This window comes from Phoca vitulina, unplaced genomic scaffold (assembly GCF_004348235.1).
Source record: "Phoca vitulina isolate PV1807 unplaced genomic scaffold, GSC_HSeal_1.0 scaffold7, whole genome shotgun sequence".
In the NCBI taxonomy this organism is placed as follows: domain Eukaryota; kingdom Metazoa; phylum Chordata; class Mammalia; order Carnivora; family Phocidae; genus Phoca; species Phoca vitulina.
The window spans coordinates 39647130-39667847 of record NW_022589710.1 but is presented as its reverse complement, the minus strand read 5'-3'; the positions used below and the strand labels follow the sequence as shown (position 1 = coordinate 39667847).

The 20718-nt window shown below is 43.0% G+C and overlaps 1 protein-coding gene across 1 annotated transcript in view; it reads right to left on the bottom strand.

Moving 5' to 3' along the window:
• Nucleotides 1-20718, bottom strand: part of RAD51B (RAD51 paralog B) — a 560808-nt gene that overhangs the window by 140069 nt on the left and 400021 nt on the right. The window contains exon 8 of the mRNA XM_032405390.1: nt 13964-14060. Coding sequence (XP_032261281.1) covers nt 13964-14060 — 97 coding nt within the window. The remainder of the gene's footprint in view (nt 1-13963; nt 14061-20718) is intronic.

The following is a 20718-nucleotide window of genomic DNA, read 5'->3' as shown; positions in this document are numbered from 1 at the left end:
TAATTATTGAAAACTGCCATACATGGTAAGGCTTTGGCTGCAAACCATTTTTGAATATATTTGGTGAACAGCTAAACCCCTTTTAAGGGTTAACAGCTTTCTCAAGGTTGCCTCAACGGCTTCTCCAAACTCTGACCCTGAGGGGCAGGAAAACCAGATGATCAGCACAGGAAAGCCAGGCTCCCTAACATGACTATTCCAGCAGGATGTGCTTAATTGTTTGTGTCTGGAGTGAGCATAGGAACCAAGCGCAGTTTATCCGATCTGGTGCTTGTGAAACAGCTGGCCAAGAAAAACAGTCACCCACCACAGGTGCTAAGCTATAGAGAGCTACCTTGGCCAGCCTGGCGAGTTCCCAGTGCAGCATGCGGCTGATTCACAGCCTGCACCTTTCTGAGTGATGGAGGTTGTCCACTGGCTGATATATAGGGCCCTACATACATTGTGATTCAGGACAGACTGGTCAGGGAGTCCATCTTCACTGTGTCCTAATATCCTAAGATGGTGGCCCACGCCACCAAAAGATCGTGATAGTCTCTCCTTTCCATGAGTTTGAGATGAATATTGAGACATTGAGAATCTGCCGCCCTCATCCTGGCAACTCACTGAGTGCTGTGCTCAGTGTGACTTTCACTGTCTCGTGTGTGTGGACCTCATACTCTGGACTTTCCCTCTTTTCTTATCTTTTCCCATCCAGTCCATTGTAGTGCAACACATACAACCCGTTTAAATGTAAGGTTTGGCTTCATTACAGTATGCAGGAATTCTAGGATTCCAAGATAAGGCTGACAAAAATTAGAATTAGCCTTTATGTTCCAGAGGGCAGAGGCCAAGCCTGATATTGTTCTTGTTACCCCTGAACACCCAGCAAGCTTTTTACATGATGGATGCTTCATACGTGAATGAATGAACAATCAAAAGAATGGAGCCGATGCTCAAGTTTTGGGCTCAGTCTCATTCTTTTGGGGACAGTAAAGAGCTTTGCAATGAGAACGAGGAAGGGAGAAATTTGAACTGTCCCCATGACACCGCGGCAGGCATACATATGATGACTCACTGGGATGTGGGAAGAAAGTATTAGAATCTATTTCCTTTTTTTAAAACCTCTATTTCTGGTGTGTTTTATATAACCTAATAGCATAGTAGCTCTATATTTTACAGATAGCAGTTTTACATATTTTGGGCAGTGTGCTCAAAGACAATTGGGTTGTGGATTCAAAAAAATGTGAAGACTGCTCTATATAACCAGTGTAATAATAACAGTGACAAAGAATGTGCCAAAATGCTCATAGGGGGTTTGGTCCAGCCTGGGGTTTGCTTTGTTCATCTTTAAAGGAGAAACAGAGAAGCTTGTCTGAAACTTGAAAAAGAAAATATCAGTTTGGCCTTTGAAGAAGCAAACTTCACAAGACATCACCTAATGCAACAGCCTACCTATGTGGCTGAGGGAACCGAGGCCCGGAGAAGTTAAGTGACTTGCTCAAAGTAACACAGATGGTTTGTGGCAGAGCTGGCCCTTGAACACAGGTCTCCTCATTCCAAAGGCAGTGCCTTGTCTACTGTTTAAAAACACCTCTTCTCTAATGTCTCTCTGTAAAGAGACTTCAGGGTGCCTACAAAGAAATGGCCACAGTTATCATATCACTTAGCCTGGGACCCTCTCAACTCTGGCAATGGCAGGCAGAAGTATGTGATCCTAAGCTCAGTGAGGTAGTTGTATGATCATCTTGTAGAACTGAGTATAATGTACTGGTCAAGAGCACAGACTCTGGAGCCAGACTCTCTGGGTTTGAATCCCAGCTAATCGCTGGTTAGCTGACCATCAGCAGCTTATGTAAATGCTCCACACTTCAGGTTCTCTGTTTCTGAAGTGGAGATAATAATTGAACCCCACAAAGCTGTTGAGAATTTTCATGCTCGGTACAATGTCTGACACATACTGGACACTCATTATTCTCACCAGCAAAAGGAACACAAAACAGATATTAATTTCCATAGGGCCATTTAAATCATTTGCTATTTTCTCTCACCACCTAGCTAAGAAGTACGGATAGGCCATGTCTAACCATAAGGTGCCTTGATAAAGGGAAGGCTCACCTGATGCTACTCAGGTGCCCAAATGCACCAAAGAAATCCCTCCTGGGTTGATGAGGTGGGAAACCAAAGCCAGACCTGGCCACCCAGACTTTAGAATGGTTAAATCTTATTATAAAGTTCCCATTGCCTTGAGAAATTTAAAGCTATTCCCACCCAAAGGTGATACCCTCAAAGAGATCAAAATCCAAGTTCTCTAGTTTCATCCCCATTCCCTCTAACCTGTACATCACTCCCTGAGAAATCTCTTTGAAGCACAACATCATCCGTCTCTTCCCTGTTTCAATGGCTCCCCCACATCCTCAGGAAAGAATTCAAAGTGACGAGCATAATGAGGAGCGCCTTTCACAACCTGGCCCCTGCCTGTCTCGACAGATGGACCTCTTCCATGCCAGCCATAGTACCCCTCCCACAAGTGTCCTGTGGCGCCCCAGGGCGTGGCACACTCTAGCCCATTACATGGGCTTTTCTTGAGGCCAGGAGCACCTTCCTGTCCTCTTTCTCCTCTTGGGAACTGCTACTGATCCTTCAAGATACAGCTCAAGGGTCTCCTCACTGGAAAGCCTTCCTAGAGAACTCCCATCCCTAAACCAGGACTCCTGTGAGCTTCCCTGCAACATCCTCCACCCAGAGCCATCGTAGCACACTTTGCTTGCTCCTCCATCACACTGCCTCCCACCTGACTGTGAGCTTCGTAAAGAGCAGGGGCTGTAGCTTCTGCCTCTGTACCCTTAGCATCTGCTAAGCACAGAACCTAGTAGATAGTAGGCCCCTATTGTATATCAGACTCAACGGCTTTAGTTACCACACTGGTGTCAATGGGGGAGATCTCCCCTTCAAAGGCAGAGTTACTAGGCTCCTGTGCTTTCCCTTCTGACACTTTCCCTGCACTGCCTAATGTTATTTATCATACACAGTCAGTGCAGGTACAGAGTTAAAGCTGACTGCACTTTGGAGGAATTTTAAAGCATATATGATTACGTCTGGTGAGAAAAATCACAATAGTGGTTTCATGCTTCTTTAAGGTAAATACACATCTAAAGCTTTAAATAATTCAAAGTGATTGCCTTCACTTTGCAGCTGTAGGTGCCTCATTCATCACCAAATATTTATTGAGTAACTACTATACCAGGCACTATTGTAGGTTCTGATGATCTGATAGCGAACAAAAGAGACAAAGATTCCTATCCTCAAGGAGTTGACCTTCTAATGACCACAAGATAAGATTTTTTTTTTTTTTTTGCTAATTTACCTGATTTTTGTATCATCATGTCAAAGTACAAGCTATTTTCCTTGGTTCCAGTGTGGTCCCTGAAGGAGCCAGGATTTCTGGTCGAGCCTTGGACCTACCCCTTAAACTCTGGTAGCCACTTATTCATTGACGTTTCTTTCCTGGGCTCTACCTTTGAAGATTTCAATGACTTATTCTATCTCTGGTCTATAGCTATCTTGAGGGCATGTTCTCTTTGTGACTTAACTTAGAAACAAGTTATTTTGCTTCTAGCCTCATTTATCTATATACTGTATTTAAAAACAAAATGAAGTTTGTCTCCTTATTCCTCAGCCTGCTGGGGTATCATCCATCCTCTATGGCTGGAAGTACTACTCTCTTAGCTGCTTGTATGGGTCTCTTAGTTTAGAAGCATGGTTAAGAAAATCAACATCAGAACCTAAAAAGACCTCACTATCTTTTATTAAAACACAGAAACCCCTCCCCAACACACACACACACACACACACACACACACACACACACACACACTCTTGGATTTAACCATAAAACTCAGACCCTCTCCTGAGCGTAGGTAGTAGTTTTGTTCCAGCATATCATAAATTGTGGACAGGATGGAACTTACAGATATGGAGTTCTCCACTGCACATTTTTCTGTTACCCAGCTGCCATCTTGGCTTCTCTGGCTTATCTTGTCTTAAGCAGTGGTAAATGATGGCAGACCACAGGATACAGTCTGTGCTAATGTGCTGGTCACATGTCCCTGAATAGGAGGTGATTTATACACAGGTAAGCTTAGACCTCATGTCTTATCAGATAATAATTATTTAGAATAGGTGGTAGATTCCAGATAAATAGAAGAGACCTCTCTCATCCCTGAAGAAAAACTCTAGGGTTGACTGTAGATATAAAGAAAATTAAAGAGGAATCAGATGGTTATCTGGGAAAGGAAAAAAAATATTTTCAAACATTATTATTTTTTTTAAGCAGTGTATTCACTCAAAGGCATGGACAAGCAATAAGTAAGTAATACCAAAAAGTTAATCAAGAAGGAGAGGATTCTGAAAATGGATGTGACTGATGGATTGACAGGGATATACACACCTCTGGGTTTGTAAGTAAACTTATAATGATATCTGCTTAGTTGGACAAAGTTCTTTAACTAGATGTTATGTTGGAGTAGGGGAATCTGCCTTTCACACATAACCTGTTATAAGGGAAAAGTGCCCCTTATCCATGTACCTCACTGAAAAGATAGGTGTACTGGCCTTGTTCATATGACTTCTCGGTCATGGGTGATGGGGACAAAGGACCACTCATCCACAGAATTACCAGGTGTAAAAAGGTAAATTGGACCAATCAGATCATAAGGTCAAGGACCAGTGCCATGGAAAGCTGAGGCAGGGATGAGAAAAATGAAGAGAATGGCCTGTTTCCAATTCCTATGTAATCAGGTCATATTTTAGATCCTATTTGCACATAGCCATGTATCCTTACAGAAGAACCTAGTGGAGAAAAATGTAAGTTCTGGAGCCAGACTTCTGGATTAGAATCCTGGCTCTGTCAGTAATTGCATTGCTTTCTAAGCCATCCACCTCAGAGGGCTGTTGTAAGGGTTAAATGCAACAATGGATGTACAATGCCAGATATACAATATGTGGTCCATACTGTTAGTTACTGTTATTAATAGTCCTAACTTTTTGTAAGCAAACTTGAGTGACTTTCCATTTCTTGCTACCAAAAGGGCCCCAAACAGTCTAGTAACTACACGATCACAGACCTGAAACAAAGACTGGTGACCCATTAAAGGCATATGGCTACCGTGAGTCCTTCTAACATGTCTATCTCCTCTCTTAAGATAGTCTCCTTGAGAGCTCAGATGGAGACGCATTCATCTTACTATTCTTGGTGTCTAACACAGATAAGAGATTCACTGAATAAAGAGTGGTTCTCAAAGTGTGGTCCCTAGACCAGCAGGATCAACAACTCCTGAGAATGTCAGAAATGCAAATTATCTGGCCCCTCCCATGACTGACTGAAATTCTGGGAGTGGGAGCCCAGCAACGTGTACATTAATACCCGCCCCTCCCCCCCCCCCACCCGGTGAATCTGATGCATGCTGAAGTTTGAGAACCACTGGAATAAAGGTTCTGGTGTGGAAACACAACCACTCCATATCCTTGACTAAAGAACAGCCCTATTCTATCTGGGGAGGTCATCCATCTTCTTTGATTGAGCATGTGGCTTTGGAAGGGATACACATGGAACTGTAAGGGAGGAAAGAGAAACATTCCTAGCCAGTCAAATAAGCCTCATCAATCATGTTGATCAAGGAAATGACGTGTTGCCAATGGATTATCCTCACATTCTTCTCACAGGGGCTTCAGGAAAAATCATAAACTCTCTAATGTGGCATGCCAGATGTCCATGATCCACACTGCCTACTTCTCAAGTCTCATCCCTTGCATTTCTCATACATCCCCCCGGCACTCCCAACCATAAGGAATTATTGTAGTTCTTCAAATGACCATGCTCTTCCCATCACATCTTTGATAATGATACTAGAATGTCATTCTTCAATCTGTATATTCTTAGCACTAAGTATAGTTCCTAGTACATGAGTGCCCCATTTCCCTAAATATTTGATGAGTTCATTGTTTCCCTACTTCCAATCTCCCTATCCCTAAACCATCCTACACATCTCATCTAGATAGTCTTGAGAGTGTATAGTTATGATCATGTTAGCATAAAATCTAAATTCAGTCTGGCATTCAAAGTCTGGCCCCAATCTATTTCTAGATTTATTATAAGTGACCACCCCAGGCAAATGAGGCTTCTTTGCCCTCTTCCGAGCATATCCTGCATTTCCCTACAACACAGCTCCCATATTTATTGAGTACTCTCCAGGAACTACAGAATACAGGAGTGATCAAGACAAAGTCCCTGCCCTTGAGGAGATTATACGAAAGCAAAGGAGGCAGACAGTGAACCCACAGACAAATTTATAATATGAGGTCAGGCAGTGATAAGGGCAATGAAGAAAAATAAAGCAGGCTTGGGGGATAGAAGAGGATGGGATGGGGGATAGGGGCCCCATCTCAGACAGAGAGGTGAAGTAAGACATCTCTGAGAAGATGACACTTGAGCAAGACTGAATGTAGTGAGGGAGGAGGCCAAGGAGGGATCTGGACAAGTGCTCCAGTCAGTGGGAATAAATGCAAAAGCCCAGAGGCAGAAACACTTTGGTGAATTTGAGAAACGGGAGAGTGGGCTATGAGGCTAGAACAGATAGGGGGAGAAGGACAGAAGATAAGGGCAGGACATGGCCCATTTTGAACTTAGTGCCTTAGTTCATAGCATTTCCTGATCTCTACTCTTCTTTGCCTATTGAAATCCTATCTATCCCTGCAAGGCCGTCCCTTACATCTTCCTCCCTGGACCCTTCAGATTCCCCTCTGCTGAAAGAGATATGCTCCTCTTCCTAAATCCTGGAGGCTTTGGTGCATACCATCTTGTCTGAAAGCGCCACCCACATTCTACCTAATAATGTTCGCCTTTAGAACTATTCTCAATCTACACTGTAAATAGCTTGTGGGCAAAGACCATATCTTGCTCATTTCTGGATTTCCTATAACATTACCATAGTGCATATAGTAGGGGCTCCACAACTCATAAAATATCAGCTGGAAGGCACTTGAAAGTCTCTTCATCTAGCCAAAAAGTTTTTTTTGGAGGGGCCATAGCGCTAAAATTATGCTAATATATGCAGGAATGCAGCTATTGCATAGGAAATGTCAGTATGACTGAATGAAATGCAGCTTAATCCAACTAGAATTTATTTAGTGGCTTATCAGAAAAATGAGCAAAAGCAAAGCCCTTAGAGAGATCTGAGCCTAGGTCAGAGCTCAGCAGGACTGTCCTCGGGCTAGACCACCTTGCCAGACCTTATTATAATCCCCCGCCAAATCCTAGTAAACATCACAAATGCATTCTGAAAGTTTTTCATGCCACATTACAATGCAAACCAAGTTATTCTCTGGGCACCACTCCTAGAAACCAGCCATTCATCCCTTCTTTATGATCTCTGACCTAGAGGCCTCTCATATTTGGTATTGAATTCTTTTTGATGATGGTAAACACGGATCTTGTCTCAGAAAATCCTTCCAACTTGAAGCCCTCTGGGATCACACCCCCTCTTGGCATCCCATTCTTGGGCTTTTGGCCCTGTCATCTCTGTAGTCGAAACAATTGACAAAACTGGCTTTGGTGCTCTCGTCTCTTCTGCCTTCATGACACGGAGATGTTAACAGGAACATGTGCAGATCTGGGAAATTAGCCAGTAAATCCTAAGTAGTGAAGAAGTCTGAGGGTAAGAGGAAAATACTTTCAAAACATCTAGCCCAGCCCTCCCACGAACCACCTCAAAGACTGCCCCCCAAGAAAGCTCTCTCTCATCTCATTTGATCGTAATGCACCTCATGCTTCACATGTGTCTCTCTTTGGCAAACTATTGCTAGCAAAACAGAGCTACTGACCAAGAAATACTTCCTGGTGGCTGACTTCAATATTCCCTTTCTCCTGTTAGTCCTTCTGCCTTGATCCTATTATCCCCTGGTCTCCCTGCTGGACATCTTCAAAAAGTTCCTCTCCCTTTTGAGATTTACAGCTTGTCAGACGTTTGTAGGCTCTGCCCTCCCTCTCTCAAGTCTAGCTGCCCCTACCTCACATAATAATAAGTAGGCTTTCTTTAGCTAAACAACACAGGGTTTGGGTGCTTTTAATCTTTTTCTATAAATTAGGCCTTTCACGGCATCTGAACAGTTGCTGGAAGTAATATTCACCCAGCTAAGTGCCACGGATTCTTGAATACTAGGGAGGGTGGAGCATGGGTAGGTATGTGTCCCTTGTGAATGGAAGCATGTGAGGTGGTGTGTTGGTATATGTCTGTGACTTGGGAATCAGAAATCGAAAGGTCACCAGGACACTTAAACATTTTTATCCAAAACTCCTAAGAGGCAGCCGTGGCCAAATCTAGGAATTCACAGGAGGGGCTCTAACTTCCGTTCCCGGCACCACCACTTCTCACTTATTGTGTGGCCTTTGAGCAATTCCCTACTCTCCTTCATGCTTCAGTTGCTCGAGGTGGTTTAAGTGATTCATCATTTTAGGACATTTTAAAATACTATAGAAATGTTAAGGTCAACCATGCTGATCACAATTGTTAACATTAACCTCATTGTCACGTGGTGATACTTTATGTTTTCAAAGCAGTAGTTATAGCCAATCTGCACCATACCCCTAAGAAGTGGATTTTTAAAGCTGCCCCACCCATACTCATTTGTACATGGTCCTACCCAAACCAACACACATTTCTAGTTTGGGATGAGGCTGTGGAGGGCCTCGGAGCTAACGTGTGGAGAGAGCTCTGCTAACTTGACCAACCCACCCCAAAGCCTGTGGTTAATGGATTACAAATTTGGGTAATGCTGGACAATAAATTACAACTATAATAATAAAGCTGAAAGTACACACAATTTAAGCAGAAACACCAGTGTTTTTTATCGGAAATGAAAGAAACCATTGATCATAGCAACTGTCTGAGATTAGCAGGGAGCCACATTTTCAAACATCCTGCAGTAAATCCAGAGCAGATCCAGCTGGAAAGCAAGAGTGGAAATAAAACTTGAAAATTCATACCACGCTTTGAAGTCTGCTTCTTTCACAACCGTGAGTCCCTGATTCGCCCCAACCATTCTGAGCTGCTCTTGCTTGTTGAATTTATTTTAAAAGAGACACAAGCCATGCACTTGCATATAATCTTTCAAATGGACTCCAGCTTTTTGCAGGGATGGTTTGTTAAGGAGTATGAATCCCAAAATACTTTCTCTTGCACATGAAATCAGCCATCAATTCAAATGGAATAGAAAGTCTTCCACTACTAAAACTAGAAAGCACTCTTGAGTCTAGTAAGTACTGCTTTTTCTCTTGTGTTCTTTCCTTTACCCATCCATGCACTTTTAATTTTTACTTTTTGAGTGCTATTATCTATCAAGAACTATTAATGCAGATAAAAGGATACTAACATGCCAGATGCTGGAAATGCCAGGATGGCAGCCTAATAATGTCTTCCTTTCCATGAAGCCATCTGGGGCTCCTGAAATGGGCCATGTCGCCACACTGAAGTGACTGCTATCCCATTAAATCATCAGAGGAGAGAAAGCCTGTGGTGTAGGTTGAGCAGAGCTTCAATCTTGCACAGGGCCCACTGTCACCATACGTCAACCTCACCTACCAACTGTGCTTGTGTGGACAGGAGCCCAGCCAGCCCTTCTGCCCAAATCCCAGGTGACTTCAGAACAGGGTATGGAGTCTTAGGCCAGCTGGACTGTTAGATCCTTTCTCTACTGATCATTACAGGGAAAAGAGATATTCCCTAGGACTGAGATCCAGTCATCCTTAGTATTTTTGATGACCACCAGGAAGAACTGGTAAGGGCAACTAAGAAACATGTCCTTGGCCACAGAACAGTCACAGTAACCTAGTCGATAACCAGTCACTCAACTTTGTAATCATCTAGTTGCCTGAGTTTCTGTCAACAAAACAAAAAAATAAAGAAGAAAATACTTTGATTCACAGTGCCTGGTCAAGAACAATGTAGATTCTAAAACCAGAAATCTGGATTTCTGCCCTTAGGTTCACAGGGCAGTGAATTGTGGTCAATTTGCATAAGTCTTGAAGATTCCATTCTCTCCACTGAATGAAATAATGTTTGTGAGAGGCAGGCTGAAAACTGACAAGCACACTGCACCTATGAGAAGTTATTTCAACAACCTAGGGAAAATTCAATTTGCCCTCTGATTCCCTCACAAGGCACAAAACTATGGGGCAGGAACAATGTGCAGAAAGTCCTTGACCTCTGGGGTCCACTTTTCTCTTCTCTGGCTCTCCTACCTGGGAGCTGGATAATCCAACAGTGGAATGGAACTCCAATGAAGGGAATCATACCAGGGACCCAAGCAGTGAACATGGTCTACATCATCCAAGCAACAACCCAGCCATAAACTTAGTAAGGAGGGAAAAAAAAAAAAAAAACTAGCAACATAAAAACAAAGAACTCTCAACTTTACAAACACTGGGAGGGCAACAGCTGGTCAGCCGAGATTAAAGGAGCGTGAGAGAGCACCTCCTCATCTCCTGACTTCTCCTCCCCCATAGAGGTCCCTGCAGCCAGCCAGGGCTCACTTGCACAGCTCTGTGAAGATGACCTTGTTCCAGCTAAGATAGGGGCTCTTTTGATCTCAGCAGGGGGGATGCTCTGGGCCTGCAGCTGGCAGATATTAATAGTACAGGATCCGCTGGGGTGGAAGAGATCTCTCGTTGGGCCAGGTCACTTGTATTCCCTGCGAGCAGAAGGGACTTCATTTCCCTGAATTGGCCCCTGCTGGGTATTTCCCTTAGGTCAACTCAGATCATTTTATTGCTGGCTGCTCTTGGCCGCTTGTTCTCACCCCACAACTGTTTTCAAGGGAGCACTGTTTAAGCTGTGCCCTCTGCTCTGTAGCTGAAATCTATTCCACGACAGGGTGGACCTGGAGCTCACCCCATCAGTGTGTTTCTCACTCTCACTGGTTTGCACACGCATCTTCTTGTGTCCACGTCCGTGTGGGAAAGAGGTAGAGAGAGCAAGAGACAGACGGACAAGACCAGAATGGTTTACAGAGTGAGGAGACAGCAATGTGGGGCAAGGAGGTTCTTATAGGTATGCCGAAGTATCAATGCTAAGATTCCTGAAGATCCTTTCTATCTTGCTTAATCTAGGAAAATACAAGGCCATTCTTCCACTCCATAAATCAGAATTTTAAAAACCCATCAACAAGTGAATGCTCCTGATTTTCAGACCCACATCATGATCTCACAATGGGAGAGCTAGAAAAGACTTCAGCAATCTTATATTTCCAATCTTGAGGCCCAAAGCCCATCAAAAGACCTGCCCAAGGTCCCAGGGCTAATAACACAATAGCAAAGTTGATACAATGGATCCTGGAAACAACAAAGTAATTTGTACATATTAACCATAGTGGCATTAACAACCACTGCAATGTATTTGAATAGGTATAAATGCATTAAGAAAATTGTCCATTTTAGTTCACTGATAAGGAACTTCATTATAGACTTCAGGAAAAATATTTCTATAGCCTCTTTACCTGCTCAGCTACGCAAAGGAAAGATCTAGAAAAACCAACTGTTTTCAGTCTCCCTAGGATTTCAAAATTTTAAAAAGTTGTCTAAGGATGAGCTGGTAAGACTCCCCTTGTCATGAATACAACTTTACCATTTTGTGGAAGCGGTTACACTGGAGTCCCAAAAACAATTTCCTCTGTATCTGTTCTGCTCCTCTTCTTTGCTTAAGATAAAGCAAAGTGCTATTACTTATTGGTTTTTTAATAAGGAAACAAGATATTTTTTTTTCTCCTCAAAGCTGAATAAATGTGTATGTGTGTGTGTGAAATAATTACAACAATTTTTAATGAGGTGCTTTATGTGAATCTCATGGTTACTGTTTACAAAGTATTTACTGTGGTATCCATTTAGCATTTATTTACTGCCTACTATGTGCCTAGAACTTTGCTAGTCACTCAGGATATGAAAAGAATACAAGATAGCCTGTGCCCTTAAAAAATCTGCCAATCTAGTCAGGAAACCATGAAAAGTTAAATTAAGTTACCTGGACCTTTTCTTTATAAAGCAGAGCAGGTAGAAGGGCCACAGAGGAGGAAGAGAGAGCGAGACTAGTGCAGACTGGAACAAACAAGGAGGTTTTTTGGGAAGAGGTGGTCTTTAAATAAACCTTGACTGAGTCGGAGGATTTGGGAAGAAAGGAAGCGGTAGAGGTAAAAAAGGGCAATGCTATTCTAGATAAGTTGAGCTGTCTCTGCAGCAGCATGGGGCAGGAGTGGGGAGTGGCAGGCGTGCTTGATGGGGGAGCTTCCTGCAAGGCCCTGGCAAGAACCAAGGGGAATGGGAAGGACAGGGCAGACTGTGAGGAGTGAGGAAGCACTGTCTCTAGTCGTGTTTTGGAAACTGATCCACACAAAAGAAGAAAAAAAAAAAAAAAAAAAAAATCCTGATTTTTAGTATGTGCTGATTCCCATGGTGTAAATACTTCCACCCTGGCTGATTTCAGGCTGACAAGCCACAAATTCCTGAATATTTTAAAAGCAGCTTATTGATCTTGGCCCATTCTCAGAAAATGGGCTGATACAGTTCCCAGACTTCTGAGTAGGAGAGTGGCACAGTAAAAGGAAGCCAGATTCAGAGAGTTTCATTTGGTAGTGGCAGAATGGAAATGGTAGAGAGGCTGGAGCTGGGAAGGCCATTTTGGAATTTATAAAAATAATCCAACTGTGAGTTTAATAAGTCAGCTGATCACAACACAAATCACAAAGAAGAGGCACCTGGCTGGCTCAGTCGGTAGAGCATGCCAACTTGATCTCAGAGTCATGAGTTCAAGCCCCACAGTGGGTGTGGAGCCTACTTTAAAAAAAATGTGTAATATCCATAGACGTTTTTTTTAATTACAAAGAAGAGGGGGCAGAGGAAGACTATATTTGGAAAGAAGAACCAAGAAGACTGGATGAGAGGAGTGCAGGGAGGGAGGAATAGTAAATGATTTGGGTTTTCAGTCCAGGTGATGAGGGGGAGGGATGACATACCACTGAATGTGGAAAGAGGGGACACAGAGCATTTTACAATTTTTATAAATAAGTAGTTTTTCACTCTGAAAAACACCACCAAGAAGCAGGGCTGTGATCCTTCCAATTTTTGAGTCCATAAACTGTGGTCAATCCACGTTAGACCACCTGGCAGTCAGGAGCCTTTTGAGTCCTACAAATCCCATCTGCTCCCTCATGAACACTTCTCAGAAAATGGAAGTGCAGGGGGTCTGTCACAGCTATGCACATTTATCCAGCCCACAACTAGCAGAACTCAGAAATGTCACATAAGAACTTTCAATAAAGCTAGAAACCACCCACTGGCTCAGTGGCGTAATTCCCCTAGCTACGTAAATCGTAGCTAGGCTGACCTTTGCTAGCATGGGAGGGTGGAGAAAATTTTGCAGATTTACCAATGTGGAGAGTTTCTCTTAACCCTTTTGTAAAGTTGGCCGGGAATGCCACATCTCCAGCCCACGACACTGGTGCACACTTTTAGCCAGTCCCAAAGCACCCAGCACAACAAACAAAAGGCTGAATTGCTATGGGACCACCAGTAAAGCCAACCTGTGAGGATCAGTCTCAAAAATCAAGTCACTTTGCAGTTGGCCTTATACCAAGGACCCAAAATCAATCTATGGAGGTGTGACAGGCTTCAAGGTGGAGGTGATTGGATGTCCGTGAAGGTGACTCACTTGGATGAAGGAAGCTGGCCTATAGAGACAGGGCAAGAGCCTCTCCAAATACAAGGGATCAGATGCCGGGGAAGTTGGCTAAGCCTAAATCACCAGGATCCGGCTGTGTTCACTGGCCAGGGCCTCTCAGCGCAGCCTCCCAGCGCAACAGGGGGCGAGAGGCAGAGAGGAAAGGCGGTGGGACTATACGTCAGTGTCAAGTTTCGGCCCCTCTCGGACAGATCCCTTACCTTCAGACAGGGACAAATCATCAGCTGGAGACACCAGGTCTGCCTGAGAAGCTAGGGCTCTGCTTAGATGCGTTGTAATTTGATTCGTCAAGATAACCTGTGAACAGACAGGGAGAAGGTGGGGGAAGGGAGAAGAAAGAGACCAAATTAATTATTAGAGTTCTCAAAAGAACAGACTGTGGTTCAGGGGAGGACTGATAAGCACAGGTAGGAAAAGCCCAGTTCTGACTTTCATCAGTTTTATCTGCAGGCCAGAATATCTGGCGAAACCTACAGGTCATTCAAAACACAGAAAAGGGGAAACAGGCTTCTTTTAGAGCTTAAACCACCAATCGGTTCCTTCTAAATGCTGAGTAAATTGGGACTGAGAGGTGTTGTCATATTAGCTAAATAACAGAAGGCTAACCAGAGAATTAAGATGCATATGAACACATTTGATCAAACTTCAATTTTTAGGATTATATCCACAGCCCAAGATATTGCTAGTGCTAAATAAAAGCAGTAATTTAAAACTGGAATGCCTGTGGCTTCTTCCATATTAACTCAAAGTCAGAGTTTTATTTCCAAATTTGTGAAACTGTAATAAGATTCATCCGTAAAGGAACAACACTGTTCTTTTAGATTCGCTGAATGCCAACAAAAACATTCCAGTCTCACTATGCATTTAAAACACAAATTAATATAACCCCACCTATACAAAATACGGTTCATATTTAAAATTATATGATCCACTTATAATTTTATGATCAAATTAAAATATGATCAACTTAAAATTCATATGATCCACTGCCACACCATGACATTCACTTCAGTCAAGAAACTATTCTTTTCCTTAAAAATCTTCGTTTATAAAATTTACTATATTGTTTAGAAGGCTGAAGGAAGAATAAAATACAGATTCTCTCCTGGAACATTACATTGACTAACACCACAATCATTTCCCAAGGTTTGGGTGTTCCCATTACGTGGAAAAACTGTGAGCATCTTGGTCACTCAGAGGAAACGTCCCTTCTGAAAATGATACTAGTCACTTAGTATCTGGAATAAGCATCGAGTTGGACTGTCTTGGTCTGTCCCGAGGGTCAGCTATGGTTTTGTTGCCACCCGAATTTGAACAGAAGTGGAAACTGTCTCTGTTCTTCATTGTCCGGCTTTTCAGCCACACCTCTGTCACTGTCTCTTGAATGAACCAGGGACACGTTATAAATCCTCTACCAATGGCAGCTTAATTGAGGGCTGAGAGTGGAGCATGATGGCAAGGTCAGGCAAAGAAATGAAGTACTCTATTAGCAAAGCCAACCTTTGCAAGGTCTCTGCGTGTGAGCTAGGCATATGAGTCTCCAGCTACTCTGAAATGATGGTCAGATCCTGCAGCCCTCTGCTGAGTATCTGCTCATCTTCTCCTCATTCTTCTACATTGCTACTTTTCATCTGGACTGGTAAGAATCACATGCCATGCGTCTGCAATTACAATGGCTTTACATAGTCGAGTAACAGCCTACTCAAGAACAAATGCTCATTTGTAGGAGTCTGGATAAAAATTATGTTCATTTCTCTCTTTATAATATAGGGCGTGGGCTTTGGAGTTTAATTAAACTGAGTTCAAATTCTGACTCTGACACTGCACACCCTGGGAAAGTTACTTAAACTTTTGAGTTAAGTAGCTTCATTTGTTCATAGGTAAAATCATACCCATCTTACAGAACTGTTATGAGAATTAAGTGAGATAATCAATGTGAGGCATCTAACATAATGTCTGGCACATAGTAAATAGTCAATAAACAGAAGCCATTGTTATTGGTGTTATTTTCTTCAGAACGATGCTATATAGATTAAGTATATATAAATATATAGTAATACCATGTGCTTCAGATAATTGAATCTAACAGGAGAACACTAAACCACAATTTCCTACATTAGGATATACTTCAGGATCTGATCATTTCTACCAATCTTAGTCCTTCTTAAGTTTTATTCAATGGCTAGGAATTTGTGCAAAAATCTCAATAAGAAATAGATAGCAATCATTTACAGGCAGGCCAATAGGTACTGGTATTACTCTGAAAATACTATGCGCTTTATTTACCAATGAACAAAATAATATATCTGTCTGTCCTAGTTTTTAAAAATGTGAAGCTTCTGAGAGATCAAAATAGGAAAGCTCTACTTTTTTAGAGAATTCTTCTAAACGATGGCTTGGTAAAAATGAAAGAACTCTAATGATATGGTGATGATAATACAAAAAAAAATGTATTGAATACCTACCATGCAAGGCCTGTCACCATATATACAGGGAGAAACAAAGAGGTGAAGGCTCTGTATGTCTTCTCTAGAAACTTGTAAGTTAACAGATGAGCCATTTACTAAAATATTCAGATCACTTTTTCCCTCACTTTTACTATTATTTCACTGGTCCTTCATGGAAACTTGTCTTGAGATGATGGTTTTATTATACAGAACTAATAGAGTTATGTCCTGCAGAACCTCAAACCAAACTCCAGATGTCCCTCAGAAGGTACTCAGCACCATCTCCACTTTCAACGGGAGATGAGGTGGAGAAGACATTTCACTCTCCAAGGGCAAGAGTGGTTTTGCTAATAATCCTCTCCTTTTGTATTTTGCACCCGAAAGCCAAATCACTGAAGGACACATAGCAACCAAACTCAGGGCTTTGCTAATCACACCATCTTACTAAATTGTTGTGGTTTTCTAAACCCGTGTTCAGCAAAATGATAGAATGGAAACATTTTCAAATAGCATTGCTGACAAATAACCATGGCTTGGGCAGAAGCTCATAAATGTATTGTCCTCTGGAGACCCAAAAACTACACCCTTAAAGTAACCTATAAAATACTATTACACATTATACAATCTGGTTTCTGGAAAGTTGTTCTGACTGACACTTCAGAAGGGCGTCCTTGCCATTTTGCTCCAATGGAAAGACTGGGGCTTCCGATGCTTGGTGCCACATTTGTGGGAGCGCAGTTTGCACAGTAGTTAGGGTAAGTGCTTGGGAGTCAGACAGACTGGAGTTAAGATCCTGGGCTCCACCACTTACTAGCCGTATGACATTGGGGAAGTCTCATACCTCTCTGGTATGATAATACTGAACTCACAGGGTTTCACGAAACTGGATAATGCATATAAGATCCTTAGCATTAGTGCCTGACCAGTGGTTAATGCTAAAATGTTACCACTCATCATTGTCTTTAGTTATCCTTTGCGGACTGGTACCTTCCTCTTTAGATAGAAAACATACCTGATTCCCTTTTGTATAACATACAGCCCACTGCTGACAAAGAACAATTGTTGATATGTTCAAAAAGCAATGACAATTTAAATGAAAGGACATCAACTCTTTTTGCCACTTCTCTGAAAGTATGGCTCATTGAAAACATACCCCCCACCCCACCACCCCCATCAACTACAAATCCAAAGGCCAGAATGGGACTCTTGGACTAAGGGGAAAATAGGTTCGTTTTTTGTTTGTTTGTTTTAGTGGTCATGATTACATCTGAAGCCAGGAGGAGACGGAGTCTAGCTTAAAGTTTATTCTTCAGGAAGGAGAATACCATCCATCTACAGGGAAGAGGAGGCTTTGTAAGTCAGACAAAGTAACAATTATCTCCACTCAACTCTGTATATCAAGAGACCACTTACTCCCAGGGCTTCTCCGTACTGCCCTCTGGGCTGCAGGATGCTTCGGGTACACTTGACTTGCAAATGGTAAGTCAAGTCTTCTCATACCACATAGACCTTAAGTCTCATTTTTAGTGCTCCTCTCCCAAGGCAACACTGGGGTGAGACTTCTCCCTCCAAAGACCATGTCCCTGGGTTCCAAGTTTTCTCTTGCATTATCTGGCTTTCTCTAAGTGCATCCTACTCAACCCTTCTGTGTACAGCATCTATGCTCACTTTAAGGGCACCATAAAGCTCTTTAAAAAAGAAGAAACTTCAGGGTACATATTCATAAACAACCCAGTAAGTCCTGCTTTCACAGAGAACACGTCTTAGAGGAAAAAAAGGTGGAAAGACAGGAACCAGTTAAAGACCAGGTGAACTAAAAAGGCAGATGGATGGGAAGGAATGTCATTTTGGTCAGAAGACAGGGTCTTGTGGATGAAAAAGCCAACTAACACACAAACAGAAATATGACTCATTTCCATTAAGTATTAAAAAAAATAGCTTAAGAGAGCAAATAACTGGAGACAAGAAGGTAGGAGCAGAATAAACTGATCAGAACCATAAGTCCTAAGGGTCAGGGGGTTGGGGAGCTAGAGTCCCCTGGGCAATTGAGCCTGCTTTTCCATGAGTCTCTGTGTCCAGTGCAGACCACTTGCCTTCAGTTGACCCATCTTTCTTTGGCTATGCTGTGGCCAAACTATATCTATGCTGTACCCACGCCCCCATCCTACTCACACTTCCTGGTCCAGAATATATTCTACCTTAGGGGCCACTGTATGTCTAGTCTGATCCACCCTACAGTGAAGTATTAGAAGTATTTCTGCTGGGGCCTCCAGGAGTAGCCACTTAGTATATTCCAGCTCATGGTGAGTACTGGAAAATGGGAGACAGAAGAGAAAATGGGACAGCCCTGAAGAAATCAGGGTGGAGAACTGTCAGATCTAAAGGCACAGCCTTTGGCAGAAGAAGCTCCTTTTATTTGACTCTTGGAAGGTGACAGAGAAGAAGGACTTTATGGTAAGCCAGGGATAGAAGAGGTTGGAATGGAATATCTGGCCCTCTTTGGTCAGCAGAAGAAATATTCATGGTCAGCAAAACAATAACTCAATATTTACAAGTCAGATTTTTTTAAGGACCTAAATATATGGCACATGCCCTCATTCAACTTTCTGTGGGGGCAAGTGAGAGGCAAAATTTGTAAGCCCCACTTTCTACCAGGTGAACTAGAGTCACCTGCCTGAGGTCAGCAGCTCAGATAAGAAGAGGGACATGCTGGCTTCCCTGCCCACTCTTCCTTCCAAGGCAGCAGTGGGCAGAGGAGAGGAAGGAGGACCTCTTAGCCCAGACCCTAGGATGGGTGACTTTTCCAGGCCTGCATGTCCTGGTCTAGAGAATTTGATCTATAGATTTCTTTGTTCATTATTTTTAATGTCCAGAAATTAGAAGATTATCAGAGTGCTACATTGTAACAAGCCCAATCTTATGACAAGAGTCCTTTTGGACTCTGATGCTACGAAATAACCATAGTCAAGTGGGTAAGTAGCTGCAGCTTCTACAAAAGAGCCAGGCATTTGAGGCAATCTGAGTCGAACTCTCCCTATCTTTTTGGTGGTTTTCAGTGCCCCAGATGCATGTGGCATGTCATTTCCGAGGCCCAGAGGAGGCCTGGAATCTAAAGCTCTTCATGGAACTCATGTCTATGTGCAAGAGTTTAAGGGGGAGGCTGGGTTAGAGTAATCGTGTGTGAGGCCCCTCAGGGGCGGGGGGTGGCATTTCTATGCCCATTAAAACACCCACTTCCTCCTCCCACCCCCTCCCTGTCAGAAACCTGCTACAAGCTAACCCAGGGAATCAGACAAGTTTCAAAATCACTTTAATTGGGCCTGTAGCGCTGGGTGCAGCGATGGTCCCGATACTCCTGGTTACTCAAGTGAACAGGCAGTGCACCAGACAACCTGGCCAGCCAGAGAAAGGGCATCATCCGAGCGACGGAGAGAGAGGCTGGGGGCTGACTCTGCTCACAAACTGCCTGCCTGCTGCCAAATCTAGCACTCTCAAAATGACAGGGCTCTGCTTTTCAAAGGTTCTGAAGTCATAGTTCATTTTTTCTTCTTTTTGTATTAAAAATGGTCTATCTGCCCACGGTACACTTTTTTAAACTGTCATTTTTGGTATCTAAAATGATCCTAATTGCCAGATAGGACAGTGATCGAGCCTTTCTATCTAAACATAGGCCTTGGATAAGTCAGAAATTCTGGGTTTTAATCCTGGCTCTGTTAAGGGTTGCTGAATGTCCTGCTTTTAAGAAGACAGAGGCTGGAATTTTCCTGTGAGAAATTGTTAAGGTTCATTGAGTCCTTTCATCACCAAGGCTTGAGAGAAAGGCCCTGGAGTGGTTTTCACCATACTCTCCTCTTGATTCCCAACCATGACGGTGTCTGCCCCAACCCATTCTGCTGTACAGGAGCTGGGAGTGGGCCCCCCCTGCACCCCCCTGCACCCCCAACCCCCCCCCGCAAGAAAGTGGGGGAGGGCACAAGGGATGGAGCAGCTCTGGGTGCAGTGCAGGAACAGAGGGAGTTCCTCCAAGAGAAGCCTGGAAGCCCACACTCATAGACACATGCCTCTCCCCCGCCTCTCCCCATCCCAAACCCTTCCTGTCACTTCCAACTTTGAAAAGAGATATCCAGTATTTGTTGTGAGGAAAAGTCAGACCAAATATTTTGGAGTTTGAGCGTCACAGTTCTGGTTTTACTATTCACTGGCTTAATTTTGCCAAGGTCTGGAAAATTATAAATCATTCCATTATGAAAAAAAAATCATTTTTCTTTAGCTTCAGCCCAGAGAATATCAACTGTCAGTTCTACAATAAAGAACTGATAAGGTTTTAGTATTCCAGCCTGCTTGAAGGTCTGTATGACAACTGTGTTCTGGGAAAATCTGAAAGACTGTGGGGGATTTTCCTTTCAAAATATTTGTGGTAAAAGGACCAAACTTCAATTTGGCCTGAAGAAAACACTGTTGTGGGAGTCAGGCATCCTGCCTCGTATTTCTGGCTCTGTCACTAGCCT